We start from the raw sequence: 20,595 nt of genomic DNA on the forward strand, positions 1-20,595 counted from the left end.
TGAGTGAGAAAAATCGCTAAACACTTCTCGCTATTTCTGGCAAATGCTGACACTCATTAAACATATTAACAGCTTCCTCACCTCCGCACCGAAGCTCAGCCATAACATGTCAAACTCCCACGGAGACATCAACAGCAACAACACTCCGCTTGGCATCACCCCTCCCCCGGGGGCTGCAGGGCTGTCAGGCCGTTCCTGGGCAGAGGAAACCAGCGACGCCCGTGTCTGCAGGGGGCGGAGCAACATGTCACGTTCGAGGTGAGGAACAGGTGCTGCTCTGCAGAGGGAGGACAGGGGCATCCGAGTCTGAGAGGTTGTCAGGCTCTGGGTGTGACGGAATCCCAATTAAAGTGCACCTCCGCTTCAAAAGCAAACTGATACAGCATTCTTCATGAAGGAACATTGTTTTTTTGTAAAATAATATAAATATGGTAAAAACAGGACTTCTCGTTTATTTTTAAAGGACATCCGAGGTGAAAAAAAAAACTAATAAGAAACAATTGTATTCCTCCTCCTTCTAAAAATGACAATTTTAGTTATCTCACATATTTATTCTATACTAGCAAACCTAAGGCAGTTTGAAAATGGGCTCTAGGTCTGTGTTTCTCGCCACGCGCGCAAACGCCCGCCACCCATCATCGCGCGCGCACCTGCTGCACACCCGGCCGCCCGCTCGCACACCGCACACCTGGCCGCCCGCTCACACGCCGCCTGCTCGACTCCCTGGCACCCGTCCTCCTGTCTCTATGAGGCTGGGTCCGTGCAGCGCACATGCGCAGTAGCAAAAAATACGGACCCAGCTACACAGAGACAGCGTGACGCAGGGACACAGGGGTTTTATTATATAGGATTTAAGTCAACATTTTAAGTTTCTACTGTTTTATGGCCTCTTCCTAATGACTAAAAAGCTATGAACTATTGACCCTTTATCGCTTTCCCGCTCTCAGAAGCAATTTAATGCCTGAATAGTGTTTTATGGTTGCAATTCCTTATCAGTGAGGGTTATGCTATAGTCCGACCTGCTGCCGACCCAGACAGAAACTGTCACTTGCATACCTGAGATTTAACTCTTTCAGGCAGAGAAAAAAAAAAAAAAATAGAGAGAGAGAACTCAGCAGTTATTTGTGTCCTTGGCACTGTAGGTACACATGTCTATCTCATGTCACATGTCCTTTAAAGAGAGTCTGAAGCGAGAATAAATCTCGCTTCAGACCTCATAGATAGCAGGGGCATGTGTGCCCCTGCTAAAACGCCGCTATCCCGCGGCTTAACGTGGGTCCCTTCACCCCCAAATCCCCTCCGAACAGCCGGGGAGCGCTTCCTGGTTGGGGCAGGGCTAGCCGCAGCCCTGCCCCACACGCGTCTGTCAGCGCGTACCTCCGCCTTTCCCCCGCCCCTCTCAGTCTTCCTTCACTGAGAGGGGCGGGGAGGAGGCGGCGATGCGCTGCTGATAGACGCGACTGGAGGCAGGGCTGCAGCCGTTAGCCCTGCCTCCAGAAAGAGAAAATCTGCGACCAAGAAGACGACCAAGGTTTGAGGGGGTGGGTTTGGGGGATTAGGGACCCCCGTTAAGCCGCGGGATAGCGGCGTTTTAGCAGGGGCACACATGCCCCTGCTAACTATGAGCTCTGAAGCGAGATTTATTCTCGCTTCAGAGTCTCTTTAAAGGACAACTGACCTGAAGAGGGATATGGAGGCTTCCATACTGATTTCCTTTTAAAGGGAATCTGAAATGAAAATAAACTAATGATATAATGAATTGTATGTGTAGTACAGCTAAGAAATAGAACATTAGTAGCAAAGATATGAGTCTCATATTGTTTCCAGTACATGAAGAGTTAAGAAACTTCATTTGTTATCTATGGAAAAGAGTTTTTCTGAGCTTTCCGACTGCAACTACAGTGCTGTATTCTGAAGCATTTATACATCAAAGAAATAGTGACACACAACTTCAGATCAGATTTTACTGCAGGGAAGTTCAAAGGGTCATCAGCTCTGCTCTGTTTCATAATTTAAAATGCAGAGTGTAGTTTGTAAACTGCAAATATAATGATGAAATGTTATTTAAAAAAAAAAAAAACACTATATAACTATATAAAGCTATATAAAAAGCTAAATAACAAAATAAAAATGTCAGACTTTTCTTTGCTACTAGTGTTCTACTAAGTATTTGCATGACACATACAATTCATTAGATCATAAGGGTTTTTTTTTTTTTTGCTTCAGTGTCTTAATACATTTAACCGTAGACCCTGAACATGCATGCAGCAGATCAGGTGCTCGGACTGAAGTGTGACTAGATTTGCTGCATCAGTGTTCTCCCCGGGCTCTTTTAGCCGGGTGCTCCACCCGGCTAATTTTGGTGAGCACCCGGCTGTAATTGGCTCACCTCCTACAGGGTTGCTCACAGAAGCACCGGCCCTGCATTCTCTCGTCTTGCCCCACCTGGCTACCTTTTCATGCCACCCGGCTAGAAAAAAAATTCTGGGGAGAACACTGTGCATGCTTGCTTCAGGTGTGTGATTCATACGCTACTGCAGCCAAAGAGATCAGTGGGATAACAAGGCAACTGGTATTGTTTAAGCAAACACTGACTAAATCATTTATACATAATTATTGTAAAAAAAAATTTTTATTACATTATTTTCACTGGAGTTCCTCTTAATTCTATAAAAAGGATTTCTACTGCTCTGCGCTTTCCCCGGGGATGGCTGGCCATACACTATACCATTTTTTTTGCCTAATTAGACATTTGATTATACAAAACCAGCTAATAGGGCAAACACTGTTTCCATCGGCACTATGATGGACATTACGTGATTGCTAATGGTGGTTCATGGTGATGTCAACGGCGGTGCCGCTGGACAGTGCATGGCCAGCTTTAGTTTGGAGACTCCAAGAGCTGGGTTATCCAAACTATCGGCCCATCTCTCTTGCATTGACCTCTATAGGGGAGAGGGTGAGCGACAGCTTGGCCACATCCTTCCCGCGTTCTGATAAGCAGGGGTGGAGACGTGGCATCTTGGCCACACCTCCCTTCCCAGAGGTCAGCAGGGCTTAGAAACTTGTTTTCCTTTTTGCTTAAAGGACAACTGAAATGAGAGGGATATGGAGGCTACCATAAATTATTTCCTTTTAAGCAATACCAGTTGCCTGACTATCCTGCTGAACCTCTACCTCTGAGGCCTCCATTCCAAGAACTGTTGATAGGCAGGGAAATGCCTCTCAAACTCTCAACTGCTCACTGGTAACTGCTTCTTGCTACATGATAACTGCTTACTTCTGCCTGGTAACTGCTTGCTGAGCACACAGCTCAACAGTTTGTGGAAAGGAGGCCTAATACTTTTAGCCATTAGCTGCACGCTTGTTTCAGGTGTGTGGTTCAGAGACACTACTCATACTGAAAAGATCAACAGGACTGCCAGGCAACTGGTATTGCTGAAAAGGGTATAAATATGGCAGCCTCCATATTCCTCTCACTTCTGTTGTCCTTTAAGTGAATTAACTTAAATTAGTAAGTCTAATGAGTTGGAGGGAGGGGTAGGAAAAAAAAAAAAAAGAATGGGATAAAGCCGTACAAAACCTCTTACTACGTTCAGACTCCCTCCCGTTTCATGTTCTGCCTTCATTATTATTCACAGTGTCCCGGAAGGTCACCGGGCCGCAAACCAGCGTATTTGACCTGAGCATGCGCGAGTTCTGACCCCGCTATATACAGCTGATCCTGCATTCTCTGCACTGCCCTCTGCTGGAAGTTCTGCACTGCTGCAAACAGGGAACAGCAGCACTCGGTTTTCTCCTCCCATAACAAATTTTGGCGAATGCTGTAAAGATAAACCCCATAAAAGTCTATAGGTGGCCATACATCTAGCGATTTGGTGGGCAATCGACCATCCTAATCAATTATTAATCAAATAAAAATCGGTGTCCCCACAAGTATGCCCGATCAACAATTCAACCAATTTCAGGCCGAAATTGGTCAATTGTATCAACTGGACATGCTGGGAACCATCAGGCCGACGTGATTGAACGGGTGTGGTACTGTCGTTCAATATCCTGATTGACAACCATCCCCCTCCTGGCTGCTGTCCTTCCCAAATATTGTATGCACTCCCTGGTACCTGTGCATTAAAATACCTTAACCATCATGCCACCCAATAGCATTGCCACTGTCTGCCGTACTTCCACATTCAGGTTACACATGACTGCTGGCATATAGCACTTGGGGTGCGTAATGTCACACACACGCCCTACATGCAATACCGGCGGCAGCCACAAGTATAACAGGCAGGCGGCGTGACAGGTAAAGTATCTTCATGCATGGGCACCAGGTGGCACATTTGGAGTGACGCAGCCGGGGGCGGAGTCACAAGGCCGATACCCGAGAGATTTCAAGATGAAATTGATTGGAAATCGGCCTGTGGTGTATGGGCAGCCAACAAATCTCTATCCGATCAGATCAGAGAGAGAGAGAGATTTGTCTCTTGGTCGAATCTGACCATCCTCGCTCAATGCATGGCCACCTTATCTCTTCACTGGTCAAATCTCCACACTCCTGCTGAGTTTTCCTGAAGGAAGTTGAACATCTTGAGGTTCGGCGTGACAAACTGAACTCCAATGAGGAAGACAACACCGCCAGGAACCACAGCAGGGAGAGTACTAGCGGAAAAGAGTAAAAAAAAGAAACCAGGGACACCGGGAGCCCGAGGCTCACACTGCCAACCAAAAGGCACAACAGTCGACCTGAGGAAGCGATTACGCCGTGAAACGCGTTGTCTCTACAGTGGACAAAATTTGTTTTTGAGCTACCATTCACGTGAGGGGGTCCTCACTGAAAGTAGGACCTATTTTTTCTACCCGTTTTTGTATGCACAAGTTTCTTTTTCTGAGCAGCTCCTACCTTGCTCTTATGGCAGGGAGACGTCGCCGCAGCAACCCCTGAAATACAGTAAAATCCAGCACCCAGCTCAGCCCATCACTCAGGACTGAAGTCTCACGGACGGGCCAGGCATCGGCGCGCAATGCCAGATGAGAGCCGCGGCTGGCACAGGCTGGGCTGCTCTTCTCTTCCTGCTCAGCATGAAAATTAATAATTAATCTGTCCTCATTAGGACTCTCCCGCAGGAAGGTGCACAGATTGGCTGCACAGAGGCCCTCACACCTGCATTGATCACACAGTGTCGCTCCCCGGACTGGGCAAGGTCTGCTCACGTCGGCTCCTGCAGCGAGGTGACAGTGACAGCAGGGACATGTGACCCTACATCTGTCCCCTCGTCCCAGTTAACAGACCTTGCTCCTGAACAAGCAATTAGTGGCTATATATAGTTACGCCGCAGCCGCGCTGGTCCGTGGGGGTTTGCTCCAAATGTACTCACTCGCTCCCCCCCACTTTCAAGCTGGGAATAGCAAGCGAGGGGGGGGGGGGGGGGGGGAGCTACTGGAGCCGTCACTCCAGCAGCGACAGGCTAGATGGAGCATTACATGCAACTTTCTGTCAGCAGAAGACTTATTGCTGTAATATATTCTCCCCCTTCAGAGATGACTAAGTAATGGCAATATGAAAGCTCAGGGAATACAGATCTCACAGAAGGCAGTTTAGTGTGTTGACAGCACGGGGGGAGGGGGGGGGAATAGTAGGAGAAGGGAAGGAGGTAGTGCTGTGGGATGGAAAGGTCAGTCACACATAACAGAGATAAGTTAAATTGGAACATTCAACACGGTATAACAGCAGGACCCACTTTGGATCGGGCAGGTAATAGACGAAAATGGGTCCAAGCACCAGGCAGAGCGTCACTCCAAAGAAGAAGACGAAACGGGCGTTCCACAGATCCGCCACCGGGTCATCGCTGTATCCGAAAGATTCCGGGTTCTACAACAGTAAGATGGGGGGAGAGAATCAGACAAAAAGGCAGGTAAAATGCAATTATCCTTCAAAGCGGATCTGAACTGATTCCCCTCTGGTCTAGAGTTAGCAACAGCATCATAACCTTTTAAAAAAAATCCTTTGTTACAGCTGACACAAATCCTGCAATAAATCTGCAATGTATCTACTTCCTGCTTTCATGCGGAAGTACGGCAGGTGGCGTAGCCATAGGGTTAACATCCTGTGTTTACCTATTAGGTATCTGCCATGGCAGTCAGCTGACACAGCTAAGGGATCAAATTACAACTTGTGATTAGACACAGATGATGAGGGGGGGGGAATTAGACGGGCTAAACTCTCCTAATACACAGGGTGCATTACTCTATGTTTTTCTTCTGTCCTGCGCCAGAGTTCAGGTCCACTTTAATTCAAAATGAAAAAGTAAATGGTTATAACAATCCCTTAAAAATATACATAAAACAATTCCTTAAAAAAAAACAAATATATTAAAAAAAACAGGAGAATTCGGGGTAACACAGGAAGTCAGACGACGGGGGTTAGGGGTGGCAAGAAAGAGACAGAAAAGTAACAAAAGAGGAAAAGAAAAAAAAAGTAAAGGCTTCAAAAAGAAAATAAATGCAAATATTAGGATTAATTTGTCAAACTCTAATCATGCGACTGGCTTGGTAATTAGTTGCGAGCCTGATGCAGAAAGAGAGTAAGCTCTTGGGGTCCCTGCCGTATTGTGCAGATGGGTAGATGAAAGCATCAGGCGCAGGGGAGCGGCGCACACCACACGGGCGCAGAGGTGAAAGAAGATAGCGCGGCCCGGGAACAAAGAATCGCCGCTAATGAGGAGGAAGCGGACAATAGAGGCTGGCGGGGGAGAGAGAATGTGAGGCTTAAAGAACGCACTGGCGGAGGAAGAAGCTACTGACAAAGAATAAAGATTTCTGGTAGGAAGGGGGGGGGGGGGGGGGGGAATGTGTGTGTGTGCGTAAAGGGGGGGGGGGTGGCAACACATCAAAGTATCAAAAACAGCAGAAGATTCCTTCAAACTGATACAAAAACAGGCAGGCAAATGCTGAGCATAGGCTGCCCTCTGGTGGTGAAAAATGAAAACAGCACCTTCATATAAAGTAAACTTGAGATGGGCGAATAAGTTCTATTTTACTTACATGGGGCTTCTTCCATACCCCAGTTACCTTACTCCTCTAGCTGGGACTGCTATCAAGGAGGACTATCACTGGGCTGTGCATGCGTAGTAGCCCGTGACTTATCCAGTCAGCAAGTTTCAAAGGGGCACATCGCTGCTGCGGACCGATAGGAAACCGATGGACCTGTAAGGCTACGGGGGTGGTCTCAACCACCCGCTCACACGTACACTTAAATATTCCCGATTCAGAATTTCTCTATTCTTAAAAACCAGGGCTGTGGAGTCTGAGTCGGAGTTGGAGTCGTGGTTTCAGAAACTGAGGAGTCGGAGTCGCATGATTTTTGTACAAAATCCACAGTCCTGTTAAGTATTAGACTAAGGAGTCGGAGTCGAGTCTGAGCAATTTTGGGTACCCGGAGTCAGAGTTTCAGAAACTGAGGCGTCGGAGTTGGAGTCAGAAGATTTTTGTACCGACTCCACAGCCCTGTTAAAAACTGTCAGCAGCTTTCCAGATTTTCTATCTCCGATTCCCTCCCCTACTGCAAGAGGACAGTTACAGGTAGAGAATTAAAAACTAAAAAACAAATAAAACTAAACAAACAAAAAATGCATGGAACGTACTCTCGCCTCCCTCTTCCAACTGACTGCAGCAGTCTTTATTTAACCTCCTTTGCGGTATAATAGGGTCGGGGTTTTACAAAATAGGCTCGGGGTTTTACAAAAAAAGAAGCCTGGCGCGGTAATCCCGAGCCTGACTTGTGGTAGCCGCCAGGAGGTATGCAGAAACAATGCAGCACAGTGGGCTTTCAACTCACCTCCCGCAGGATCCAGACGATGGCAGCCATTCTTCTTCTAGTCCATGGAGGCTCTGGATTCCTCGATTGAGATCATTGTTGCCGTCATGATGACAGACGGCAATTTCACTATGGGGCACAGCGCCACCCGGAGGACAGAGGGAGAATTGCATCGCTGGATTCCAGGGAGGAAAGTGCTGGCAGATCTCACTGCGGAATAATTTTTTCTCCCGCTTTAATGCTAGGTACACACCATACAATTTTCTGGCAGATTTACCAGCCAGATTATTTCCAACACATCCGATTTGAAAGTCAATCGATTTTCTGCTCGTTTAAATATTTTTTTTTTCAATCGATTTTCGTTGAGTTCAATGAAAAAAAACAAAAAACAAAACACAATCAGAGAATTGACAAGTTTGAAATAATCGATCTGGCAGGTAAATCTGCCAGAAAATTGTATAGTGTGTACCTAGCATAAGGGTCTAAAAGCGTGTGAAATAATTGCATCAAATAAAACCAATTGGCTTTGTTAACACATGTTCCCATTCACCAATCTGTGCACTGCCCCCTGAAGTTGGGGGCGTGCACGCTCATAAGCATAAAGACGACAACTATTTATGCCTCTGGGAGCTAAAGCAAAGTTTTCAGGGACACTCATCCCACGGGAGGGCAAGTGGTTAAACAATGCAGATTGCCTGGCTGTACTGTGGAGCCTCTACCTCTGAACCACGAAGCAGCATGCAGATCAGATGTTTCTGGCTGAAGTCCGACAAGTTTAGCTACATGCTTGTTCCAGGTGATTCAGACACTACTACAGCTAAAGATCAGGATAGCCAGGCAGCTGGTATTGCTTATAACTATGGCAGCCTCCATATCCCTCTCGTTTCAGGTGTACTTTAAAGGAGAACTGTAGTGAGAGGGATATGGAGGCTGTCATATTTATTTCCTTTTAAGCAATGGCAGCCCTGCTGGTCTATTTGGCTGAAGAAGTGTCTGAATCACACCAGATACAAGCATACAGCTAATCTTGTCATATCTGTCAAAATTGTCAGAAACACCTGATCTGCTGCATGCTTGTTCAGGGGCTATGGCTGAAAGTATTAGAGGCAGAGGATCAGCAGGACAGCCAGGCAACTGGTATTGCTTAAATGGAAACAAATATGGCAGCCTCCATATCCCTCTCACTACAGTTCTCCTTTAAATCGCTCTGTAAAATGTATGTGTGTGTGTGCCAAGCTTCATACACGGTGCCTTAAAGAGAATCTGTATTGTTAAAATCGCACAAAAGTAAACATACCAGTGCGTTAGGGGACATCTCCTATTACCCTCTGTCACAATTTCGCCGTTCCCCGCCGCATTAAAAGTGGTTAAAAACAGTTTTAAAAAGTTTGTTTATAAACAAACAAAATGGCCACCAAAACAGGAAGTAGGTTGATGTACAGTATGTCCACATATAGAAAATACATCCATACACAAGCAGGCTGTATACAGCATTCCTTTTGAATCTCAAGAGATCATTTGTGTGTTTCTTTCCCCCCTGAGGGGGGAGTGCATAGCAGAACCACAACACTGAAGAACTTGGCAGCCTTCCAGACACAGGCTGACAAGTCTGACAAGGGAAAGATACATTGATTTATTACAGAGACTGTGATAGTACAAAGTGCTGCAGTAAGCCAGAACACATTAGAATAGCTTTTGGAACTTGTAGGATGATAAAAAACAGGATGCAATTTTTGTTACGGAGTCTCTTTAAAAAGTTACTGCACGTTAGAAAATCTTATGCAACTGATTATTTTTCCACCACCTCGATAATAAAATTCAACAACCGAACAACATCATCAATTCCCTGAGCATGTTGCCAAGTGGTCTCTCATTTAGCCCAACATTGGACTGTATTCACAGAACATGCATAATGTGCATAAAGCCTTTGGCCCAGTGCACACCAAAACCGCTAGCAGATCCACAAAACGCTAGTGGTTTTGGGTGCGGAGTGCAGATATTTGTAGTGCACACCGAGCGGATTTGGATGCGATCCGCCGGCCGCATCCACCTGTTAATCCGCGTGGCTAATGTATATGAATGGGCTGGTGCACACCGGCGGTTTGAGGTTTTTTGCAAACCGCAAACGTGCAGCAGCAGGCCTGTTTGTGGTTTGCAAAAAACCGCCGAGGTGCACCAGCCCATTCATATACATTAGCCACACGGATTAACAGGCGGATGCGGCCGGTGGATCCGCTCAGTGTGCACTGGGCCTTACTGCACGATCTTAGTGCAGAAAGCAGTACAGTACATGTAATGCATTTCACTGAACTCATCATGCGTAAAACTTTACGCAGGTTATTTTCTGCTTGCTGCAGTTTAGCGAATAATGCACCATGGCCTCTCTAAGCACATATTCCTATCTTCAACTCAAAAAGCCCAAGTGCTCTAAACCCCGATGAGCGCATACACACTGATGCAAGATCGGGGCACCCAAGCCATGTTGAACATAAAAAAGGAGGATCCACAAACTGCAGTAGAGTTGATAATAGCAGAACTGTGGAGACGGAGTAGAGGATTTGGGTACCTGGAGTCGGAGTCAGTGATATCAATAAACTAAGGATGTCTACAGGAGGCGCCAGAAAGTACAAAATATATTAAAAACTGTTTAAAATGGGGGGTACTGGTTGACTTACCTCCCCATAGATGACACAATAATGTATTTTTTAAAACTTCTTCAACATTTTACTCCAATAACACCTGCAACGCGTTTCGTGGGTCCTGTAGCCAGCTTCCTCAGTAAAAGCACAACAAGGAGCAGCTGAATGAGTGTCAGGACGGGTATAGCTCCTCTGTGAGGCAGTGCCCGTCCTGACACTCATTTAACGTTTTAAAGATACATTATTCTTGTGTTATCTATGGGGAGGTAAGTCCACCAGTACCCCCATTTGAAACTGTTTTTAACCACTTAAAGGACAACTGAAGTGAGAGTTATATGGATGCTGCCATGTTTATTTCCTTTTAAGCAATACCAGTTGCCTGGCAGCCCTGCTGATCCTCTGCCTCTAATACTATTAGCCATAGCCCCTGAACAAGCATGCAACAGAACAGGTGTTTCAGACTTTAAAGTCAGATTTGACAAGACTAGCTGCATGCTTGTTTCTGGTGTTATTCAGATACTACTGCAGAGAAATAGACCAGCAGGGCTGCCTGCAACTGGTATTGATTAAAAGAAAATAAATATGGCAGCCTCCGTATTCCTCTTACTTCAGTTCCCCTTTAAAGAGGAACTCCAGTGAAAATAATGCAATAAAAAAGTACTTCATTTTTACAATACCGTATATACTCGCAAGCAAGCCGACCCGCATGTAAGCCGACCCCCCCCACTTTTACCCCAAAAAACAGGAAAAAATGATTGACCCTCATGTAAGCCGGGGGTAGGAAACGCTGGCCGCGTGATCCCCCCAGTATGTCCCAGTATAGCTAGTATAGTGCCCAGTATAGGTAGGTAGTGCTCAGTATAGCAAGTAAAATGCCCCAGTATAGCTAGTATAGTGCTCATTATAGCTAGTATAGTGCTCAGTATAGCTAGTATAGTGCTCATTATAGCTAGTGAAGTGCCCCAGTTTAGCTAGTATAGTGCTCAGTATAGGTAGGTAGTGCTCAGTATAGCTAGTAAAATGCCCCAGTATAGCTAGTATAGTGCTCAGTATAGCTAGTATAGTGCTCAGTATAGTGCTCAGTATAACTAGTATAGTGCTCAGTATAGCTAGTATAGTGCTCAGTATAGCTAGTGAAGTGCCCCAGTTTAGCTAGTATAGTGCTCAGTATAGTGCCCCATTATAGCTCGTATAGTGCCCCATTATAGCTCGTATAGTGCCCCATTATAGCTAGTATAGTGCCCCCAGTATAGCTAGTATAGTGCCCCCAGTATAGCTAGTATAGTGCCCCCAGTATAGCTAGTATAGTGCCCCATTATAGCTAGTATAGTGCCCCCAGTATAGCTAGTATAGTGCCCCCAGTATAGCTAGTATAGTGCCCCCAGTATAGCTAGTATAGTGCCCCCAGTATAGCTAGTATAGTGCCCCCAGTATAGCTAGTATAGTGCCCCATTATAGCTAGTATAGTGCCCCCAGTATAGCTAGTATAGTGCCCCCAGTATAGCTAGTATAGTGCCCCCAGTATAGCTAGTATAGTGCCCCCAGTATAGCTAGTATAGTGCCCCCAGTATAGCTAGTATAGTGCCCCCAGTATAGCTAGTATAGTGCCCCATATAGCTAGCATAGTGCCCCAGTATGGGTGGGTAGGTGCTGTCCCTCCCCGCTCCCCCTGCGGCCGCCGCTGCTGCTATTACCTCAGGCGGCGCCGCTTCCTCTATCCCCGTCCTCCTCCGGTAGTAACTCATTCACAGCAGCGCGCCTCTCGCTGCTGTGATGACGAGGAAACCATAGAGAGCGGCTTCCTGTAGCGCGATGCCGTTACTATGGGAACCGCTCTCTATGGTTTCCTGCGTCATCACAGCAGCGGGGGGCGCGCTGCTGTGAATGAGTTACCGGAGGAGGACGGGGATAGAGGCAGCGGCGCCGCCTAAGGTAATAGCAGCGGTGGCCGCGGGGGGAGCGGGGAGGGACAGCACCTATCCACCCACCCACCCACACATGACTCGCAAGCAAGCCGACCCCCCAACTTTTGGCCCACTTTTGGGGGGTCAAAAATTCGGCTTGCTTGCGAGTATATACGGTAATTATGTATAAATGATTTAGTCAGTGCTTGCCCATTGTCAATTCTTTTAAATCCCTGATTTACATTCTGACATTTATTACATGGTGCCATTTTTACTGTTGGCAGGTGATGTAGCTGCTGCATGCTTTTTCCCACAATGCAACAAGGTTCACAGACAGGAAACTGCCAGAAGTACCACGGTCCTCAGAGTTTCTTGTGGGAGGGGTTTCACCACAATATCAGTCATACAGCGCCCCCTAATGGTCTGTTTGTGAAAAGGAATTGATTTCTCATGTAAAAGGGAGCATCAGCTACTGATTGGGATAAAGTTAAATTCTTGGTCGGAGTTTCTCTTTAAGTACCAGCGGTCTCTGCCCCCTTAAGGACCAGAGACCGCTGGTACAATGACGACGGAATCCAGACGAATCGCCGCACATACCTGCCGTAATCGCCGTCACTGCCGCACGCCGGGATCCTCCTGACAGACTCTGGCGTCTGCAGAGTCATGTGAGCCGGTTAGGAGCCGCTTTCATTGGAGTTTAGTTACCCCAGTATAGCTAGTATGATGACCAGTATAGCTAGTATAGTCCCAGTATGGATAGGTAGTGCCCCAGTATGGGTAGGTAGTGCCCAGTATAGCTAGTATAGTGCCCAGTATAGCTAGCATAGTGCCCAGTATAGCTTCCTAGTATGGATAGGTAGTGCCCCTCCCCCCTCAGCGGCCGCTGCTCCTGTTACCTTATGAGCGGGCGGCCGTTTGTCTGATTAGATTCCCTCGTAGCCGCTCTCCTCAGTGGCATCTCCTATTACAGCAGCTCGGCGGCTGCTGTGATGGGCAGGAAGCGGTACAGCGGCTTCCTGTAGCGCGATATGCATCACCGTTACCATGGGAACCGCTGTACCGCTTCCTGCTCATCACAGCAGCCGCCGAGCGCGCTGCTGTAATAGGAGATGCCACTGAGGAGAGCGGCTACGAGGGAATCTAATCGGACAAACGGCCGCCCGCTCATGATAAGGTAACAGGAGCGGCGGCCGCGAGGAGGAGCGAGAGGCCAGAACTGCCGCGGCTCGGTGGTTGGGGATCCCTGCCGTATGGCACACCAGGCAACAGGAACAGGGGTTGAAAAACACTGCTCTAGAGGATGAGCAACAGCATTTTACATAAAAATGTCTGTTACAGGTGATACAAATCCTGCAATAAATCTGCAGTGTGTCTACTTCCTGCTTTCATGGAAGCAGAAACATTCTTAACATCCTATGTTTACAAATTAGTTGATCTGCTGTGGCAGAGGAGCTTCCTGTGCTGACGCAGCTGAGAGATCAAATTACAGTTGTGATTAGTAAATACATACAGGGTGCATTTCTGTTTTACTTCTGTCCTGTGCAAGAGTTCAGGTCCACTTTAACTTTTTTTTTTCCTCCTAGGTCATATTTCCACAACTTGTAAATAAAATGTCTTAAAAGCCAGCAGCAAGAAAATACTCAAGATAAATTTGATAGCACCTTTTCACCTATTTTTGGTACTTTTTCAATTGCAGAGTGCTGGAAAATTCTTTTAAATACTGTACAAGAAGTACATCATCTCCTAGGAGAAAACTCAGGAAAAAAAGTTGATTGCATATGGGCCCATGTATCTGACCCTTTCTCACTGAGCACTAAAATGCTAATAATACGTGCCCTTATATTATTTCACCTTGACTAACGTAATGCCTGGTACACACCATGCAATGTCCCGTCAGATCGATTGGATGAATCAATAATTTCCAACAGGTCTGATCAATTTTCCGATTACTTCTGCACAAAATCAATCGGAAACCTGATCAGACCTGTCGGAAATTACCGATTCGACCCACCGATCTAACATAAACTTGCATGTTGTGTACCAGGCATGACACCCTACTCTGTGGCCTACCTACTAACAGAATGGTTTCCCTCCAGTCTATACTGAACTCAGACCCTCATCTTCTCTCCTCGCTCTTCATCTGCTGCTCCTCTTTGCAAAGCTCTTCACTTGCAGCCAACTAATCAAAGGATTTGTCTCAAACTTTTAATTCTAATCTATAAAGCTCTCCACAACCTTTCTCCCCAGTTAGGCCTGGGGCACACTGAGCGGATTTGGATGCGATCCGCCTGCAAATCCGCTTGGCTAATGGGCTAGTGCACACCGGCGGTTTGAGGTTTTTAGCAAACCGCAAACGTGCCTCCTGCTGCACGTTTGCGGTTTGCTAAAAACCTCTAACCGACGGTGTGCACCACTCATTGAATTACAATAGCCAAGTGTTTTCACTGCCTGATGCGGCCGGCAGATCGCATACAAAATCCGCTCGGTGTGCACCCGCCCAAATATCAGCTCTCTGCTCCCTAAACCGCTAGCATTTTGACGATCTGCTAGCGGTTTTGGTGTGTACTGGGCCTGACATCTCACTTGTCTACAAATACCATCCAAACCACAGCCTCCGCTCTGCACACGACCATCTGCTTTCCTGCTTTATAATCATCACCTCCTCCAATTCACGTATACAGGATTTCTCACAAGCTTCTACCCTCCTCTGGAACTCCCTTCCAAAACACATCCATCACTCTCCAAACCTTTCAACCGAGAGCTCTTTTATACTGCAAAAGGCAAATGCAAAACAATGTTGCAACTTTATTTTTCTGCAATAGTGTTTGCGATTTTTCTCTGGATGCTAGGAATGCAGGAGAAATGTAGCATGCAAGCCATGGGTGACCGGGAAGAATCGCCGGGAACCAGAAAGAAGTAGATACACTGGAGATTTATATCAGCTATAACAAAGAAATTATTTTCTTTAAAGTCATTTTGCTGTTGCTTATCTCTTAGCGCAGAGTTCGAGTCCTTCTTTCAAGTCACTGCTAAACTTTTAAATCAGGGGTTTTTATTGTTTTTTGTTTATTAGCAACATAGGGGTCACTTTAACCACTTCAGCCTTCAGTCGTTTTCACTTTATGCATCCGAGCAATGTTCACCGCCCATTCATTAGCCTATAACTTTATCACTACTTATCAGAATGAACTGATCTATATCTTGTTTTTTCCGCCACCAATTAGGCTTTCTTTGGGTGGTACATTTTGGTAAGAGCCACTTTACTGTAAATGCATTTTAACAGGAAGAATAAGAGAAAAACTGAAAAAATTCATTATTTCTCAGTCTTCAGCCATTATAGTTTTAAAATAATACATGCCTCCATAATTAAAACTCACGTATTGTATTTGCCCATATGTCCCGGTTATTACACCGTTAAAATTATGTCCCTATAACAATGTATGGCGACAATATTTTATTTGGAAATAAAGGTGCATTTTTTCCGTTTTGCATCGATCACTATTTACAAATTTTAAATAAAAAAAAAGTATAGAAATATTTCATCTGTACATTGATATTTAAAAAGTTTAGACCTTTAGGTAAATATTTACATGTTTTTTTTTATTATTGTAATTTTTTTTATTATTTTTTTTATATTAAACATTTTATTTGGGTATTTTTTGGGAGGGTGGGATGTAAAGAGTACCGTATTTTTCGGACTATAAGACGCACCTAGTTTCAGAAGACAAAAACTTTGGAAAAAAAATTAATTGAAACTTAGTGCGTCTATAGTGCACAGGCATCTTATGGTCCTTTCCCACTCCTCCACCCCCAGTCTGTCTCTATTTATATTACACTGCCCAGCTTAACTAACCCCTACTGTCCCCATTACCTTCACTAATCTATACTGTCCCCCACAACCTACACTAAGCTATACTGTCCCCCACAACCTACACTAAGCTATACTGTCCCCCACAACCTACACTAAGCTATACTGTCCCCCACAGCCTACACTAAGCTATACTGTCCCCCACAACCTACACTAAGCTATACTGTCCCCCACAACCTACACTAAGCTATACTGTCCCCCACAACCTACACTAAGCTATACTGTCCCCCACAACCTACACTAAGCTATACTGTCCCCCACAACCTACACTAAGCTATACGGTCCCCCACAACCTACACTAAGCTATACTGTCCCCCACAACCTACACTAAGCTATACTGTCCCCCACAGCCTACACTAAGCTATACTGTCCCCCACAGCCTACACTAAGCTATACTGTCCCCCACAGCCTACACTAAGCTATACTGTCCCCCACAACCTACACTAAGCTATACTTTCACCCACAACCTACACTAAGCTATACGGTCCCCCACAACCTACACTAAGCTATACGGTCCCCCACAACCTACACTAAGCTATACTGTCCCCCACAACCTACACTAAGCTATACTGTCCCCCACAACCTAAACTAAGCTATACTGTCCCCCACAGCCTACACTAAGCTATACTGTCCCCCACAACCTACACTAAGCTATACTGTCCCCCACAACCTACACTAAGCTATACTGCCTCCCACAACCTACACTAAATACTAATATGTTATTCATCCAACATTTCTAATACCTGCAGAGACATGCTGCCAGGTACACAGGATCCACAGCTGTTTGTCTAGAATCATGGAGTCTCCAGGTCCTCTGTAGTGGCAGGGTCGGGCAGGGTCTCTCATCAGCGGCGGTGGTGGAGCTGGAGCCATTGCAGGAGGTGCTCATGTGGTTCGCCCCCTGATCACAGATGGGAGCCCAAGTGCCACTCTTACGTCCTCCATGAATATCAGGGTAAGAGGCAGCCCAGCAGAAAAATTGGTCCAGCGAAGTAGTGACAGGGTTGGAGGAGCGGCTGCACACATGGTGAGCCAGAGAGCGAAGGAGTCAGCGGCGAAGGAGTCAGCGGCGAAGAAGCAGTGATAGCGGCGGGCAGGATTCCGGGGTGAGCAGCTCATCGGCCCAGCAACATCGGCCCGGGTCAGCAGCGGTGGAGCGGCTGCAAGCACACCACGTGCCACCGGGCATAGGATTCTGGGGTGCGCAGCTCATCGGCCCGGGTCAGCGGCGGAGAAGCAGCGATATTGGCGGAGGAGCGGCTGCAGACACACCACGTGGCAGCGAGTACAGGATTCCGGGTGAGTGCCACTCGTCAGCCCAGCAGGATCATCAGCCCGGGTCTCTGGCAGAGAAGCCGAGATAGCAGTGGGGTAGCCGGAGACGTGTTTTGCCGCCAATCACAGACCGAGCGCAGGGCATCCGGGAAGCACAAGTGCCGCTCATCCCTCCGAGTGATGCGGTGCTGACACTCCAATAATCTCATGCTGGATGATGCAGGATGCAGGACTCGGAGCCTGCAGCTGGATAGGTAGGGGCTTCCGCTATGTCCTGCACCTGTTTGTGGGGGACACCTGGTCATACATTCGGACTATAAGACGCAGGGACTTTTTCTCCCCACTTTTGGGGGAGAAAAAGTGCGTCTTATAGTCCGAAAAATACGGTACTTTTATAATGTAAATGTGTGTTGAGTTTTATTTTTTTAACTTTTAGTTGTAGTTTTACTTTTTGGCCACAAGATGGCGGCCATGAGTTTGTTTACATGACGCCACTCTAAGCGTAACATACGCTTAGGGCCCGTTCTCACCTGAGCGGGAATCGTGCGATTCCCGCTCACGGCAAACCTACACAATGTAGCGAGTAGCAGTGTTCTCACTGCCGCGGTTGCGGTTAGCGATAACCGCAACCGAGTTGCATGCAGCGGTTTGCCGGCGACGAGCGCTCCGCGATTTGCGATCGTGATTAGCGTGCACAGCACGCTAAACGCTATCGCTCCAAAACAGCCGCAGTGTCCAGTGATTTTTCCGCGCTAATCGCGGGAATAATCACTCCCGCAAAAGTTCTGCGGTTCTAAGTGTAAACGGGCCCTAAGAGGGACGTATGGGGGACGCAACAGCCAGAAAAAGCGGAGCTTCTGAGAGAAGCTGTCGCTTTTTCTGCGGGGGAGAGGAATCAGTGAACGGGCACCATAGCCCGATTCACTGATTCGTGGGCTAACGATCTGCGGCCGGGAGCACGCGTGCACGCGCGCGATGGGCCGCGGGAGCGCGCGGACGCGCAAATGGCCTCCTGGGCGTAGCTAGTACGTCCAGGAGGCCAAAGTAGTTAAAGAACAAGTGACACCCATGCTAACCTAGAAATAAAAAACACATATATAAGTAGATAAATACTACTTTCTACTACTTACATAACAGATGTATTGTGCTATCCACATAATGATTCCTGTGAATTTTATAAAGGAAAAGCAGAAAATCCTATACTAGGAAGTGGCCATCTTGCCAAGCTAATGGTGCCCATACACGATACAATTACAACATTTGATTTTCCCGTTTATTCGATCTAAATGATCGAATCAATCAAAAGTTGAAAATATTTGTATTTTCGATCAAGAAATTCAAATGATTATCCCGTTTTTTTCGAGAAAAATCTGATCGGACATGCTGGAAAAATCTTTATACTCGATCTAACGGAATAATCAAACTAAATTATCTAATCAAATTTTTTTTTTAAATTGTACCATGTATGGCCACCTGCTGACATCATATCCTCCCTGACTCTTGTTTTCCCCCCTCCCTTCTCGTGCTCATTGTGTATTCATTAGCTGCCCTCCTCCCAGAGTCTTCAGACACTCCCACTGAGGTGTATACTAACAACTGCACTGTCTTTTTTTTTTTTTTATTTACACATCCAATCACTGAGTCACCTCAGTCTTGCTTGTAAACACAAGTAATCAGAGGGTGTTTCTGATAAGCAGCTAGGCAGGGAACTAAATGGAAGAGGAGGAATATATTATCCAGGGGCGTTTCTAGGGTCCCTGGAGATCGGGGGCACCTGTGGGCACCAGGTCGGGAGGGCGCCGCAGCAAAAAATGGACGTTGCCATGAGGTGAGTGGGCGTGGCCATGGGTGGGGCCAAATGTACATGAACTTAGCAGCGGTGTAAGCTACAGATAACGGGCCTGCCCATCGAAATATTGGATGGAGCCCCCTGTCCTTTATTTAGATAATTTACAATCAGTATAGGCATAGATCAAAGATGTATACGCACATACAATTTTGATTGGTCAATCACTGACCCCCAATTTTACCACCCCCGTGCAGTAAGTGGGCCAACAGACAATGAATTTTATGAACAGAGCTAAAATTGGCTAATCAAAATTGTATGTGTGTACCAGGAACAAGAGTAGGAGGCGCCCGTGGACATATATTGCTTATTTTGATCATATATACACAATAATTGTAATACTTTAATTTCTACCTTATAGTAGTAAAACTCACTGGTAGGCAGTAATTGGTAATTTTCAAAATTTATTAGGGCAATAGTGACAACGCGTTTCTCGGTCAACACCGCTTCCTCAGGTCTATAGAAGTGCCCTTGGGGCATATGAAATAATCCTGGGCGCTAGTCTCGCAGTTAGCAATCATGTGACCCCCAACAAGACAAATTCAGCAATCATGAGGCCTCCAACAAATCATGAGGCCCTCAACAAGACAAATTCAGCAATCATGAGGCCTCCAACAAATCATGAGGCCCCCAACAAGACAAATTCAGCAATCTTGAGGCCCCCAACAAATCATAAGGCTCCCAACAAGACAAATTCAGCAGTCATGAGGCACATAAATAAGACAGCATTTCACATAAATAGGCAGAATGCCCCCTTAATATGGTAGCCCCCCCAAGTTAGGTAGTGTGTGACAGGGACCCCCAGGTTAGCTAGTGAGTGACAGGCGCCTCCAGTTAGGTAGTGAGTGACAGGGACCCCGATAGTGAGTGACAGGGAGCCCCTTTAGGTACTGAGAGTGCCAGGGAGCCCCTTTAGGTACTGAGTGAGTGCCAGGGAGCCCCTTTAGGTACTGAGTGACAGGGAGCCCCATTAGGGAGTGAGTGAGTGACAGGGAGCCCCTTTAGTCAGTGAGTGAGTGACAGGGAGCCCCATTAGGGAGTGAGTGAGTGACAGGGAGCCCATTAGGCAGTGAGTGCCAGGGAGCCCCTTTAGGTAGTGAGTGAGTGACAGGGAGCCCCATTAGTATATCAGTGCGGGCGCTGGGTCCTAGCGCCCGCACGCTTGGTCGCCGCCTGATCGAGGTCTGAGTGACGCGGCGGCTGGAGGGAGCCTCCGGGCGGAGATCTGTGGCACCCCAGGACAGATTGGG

General features: G+C 46.7%; 1 protein-coding gene across 1 annotated transcript in view; it reads right to left on the minus strand.

The window, feature by feature from the left end:
- The window catches only part of NDUFB11 (NADH:ubiquinone oxidoreductase subunit B11), a 45,811-nt gene that overhangs the window by 24,808 nt on the left and 408 nt on the right, over positions 1-20,595 (minus strand). Inside the window, exon 2 of the mRNA XM_068248624.1 lies at positions 5,739-5,869. Within this exon, the coding sequence (XP_068104725.1) occupies positions 5,739-5,869 (131 nt within the window). The remainder of the gene's footprint in view (positions 1-5,738; positions 5,870-20,595) is intronic.

Source organism: Hyperolius riggenbachi, chromosome 8 (assembly GCF_040937935.1).
Source record: "Hyperolius riggenbachi isolate aHypRig1 chromosome 8, aHypRig1.pri, whole genome shotgun sequence".
NCBI lineage: Eukaryota > Metazoa > Chordata > Amphibia > Anura > Hyperoliidae > Hyperolius > Hyperolius riggenbachi.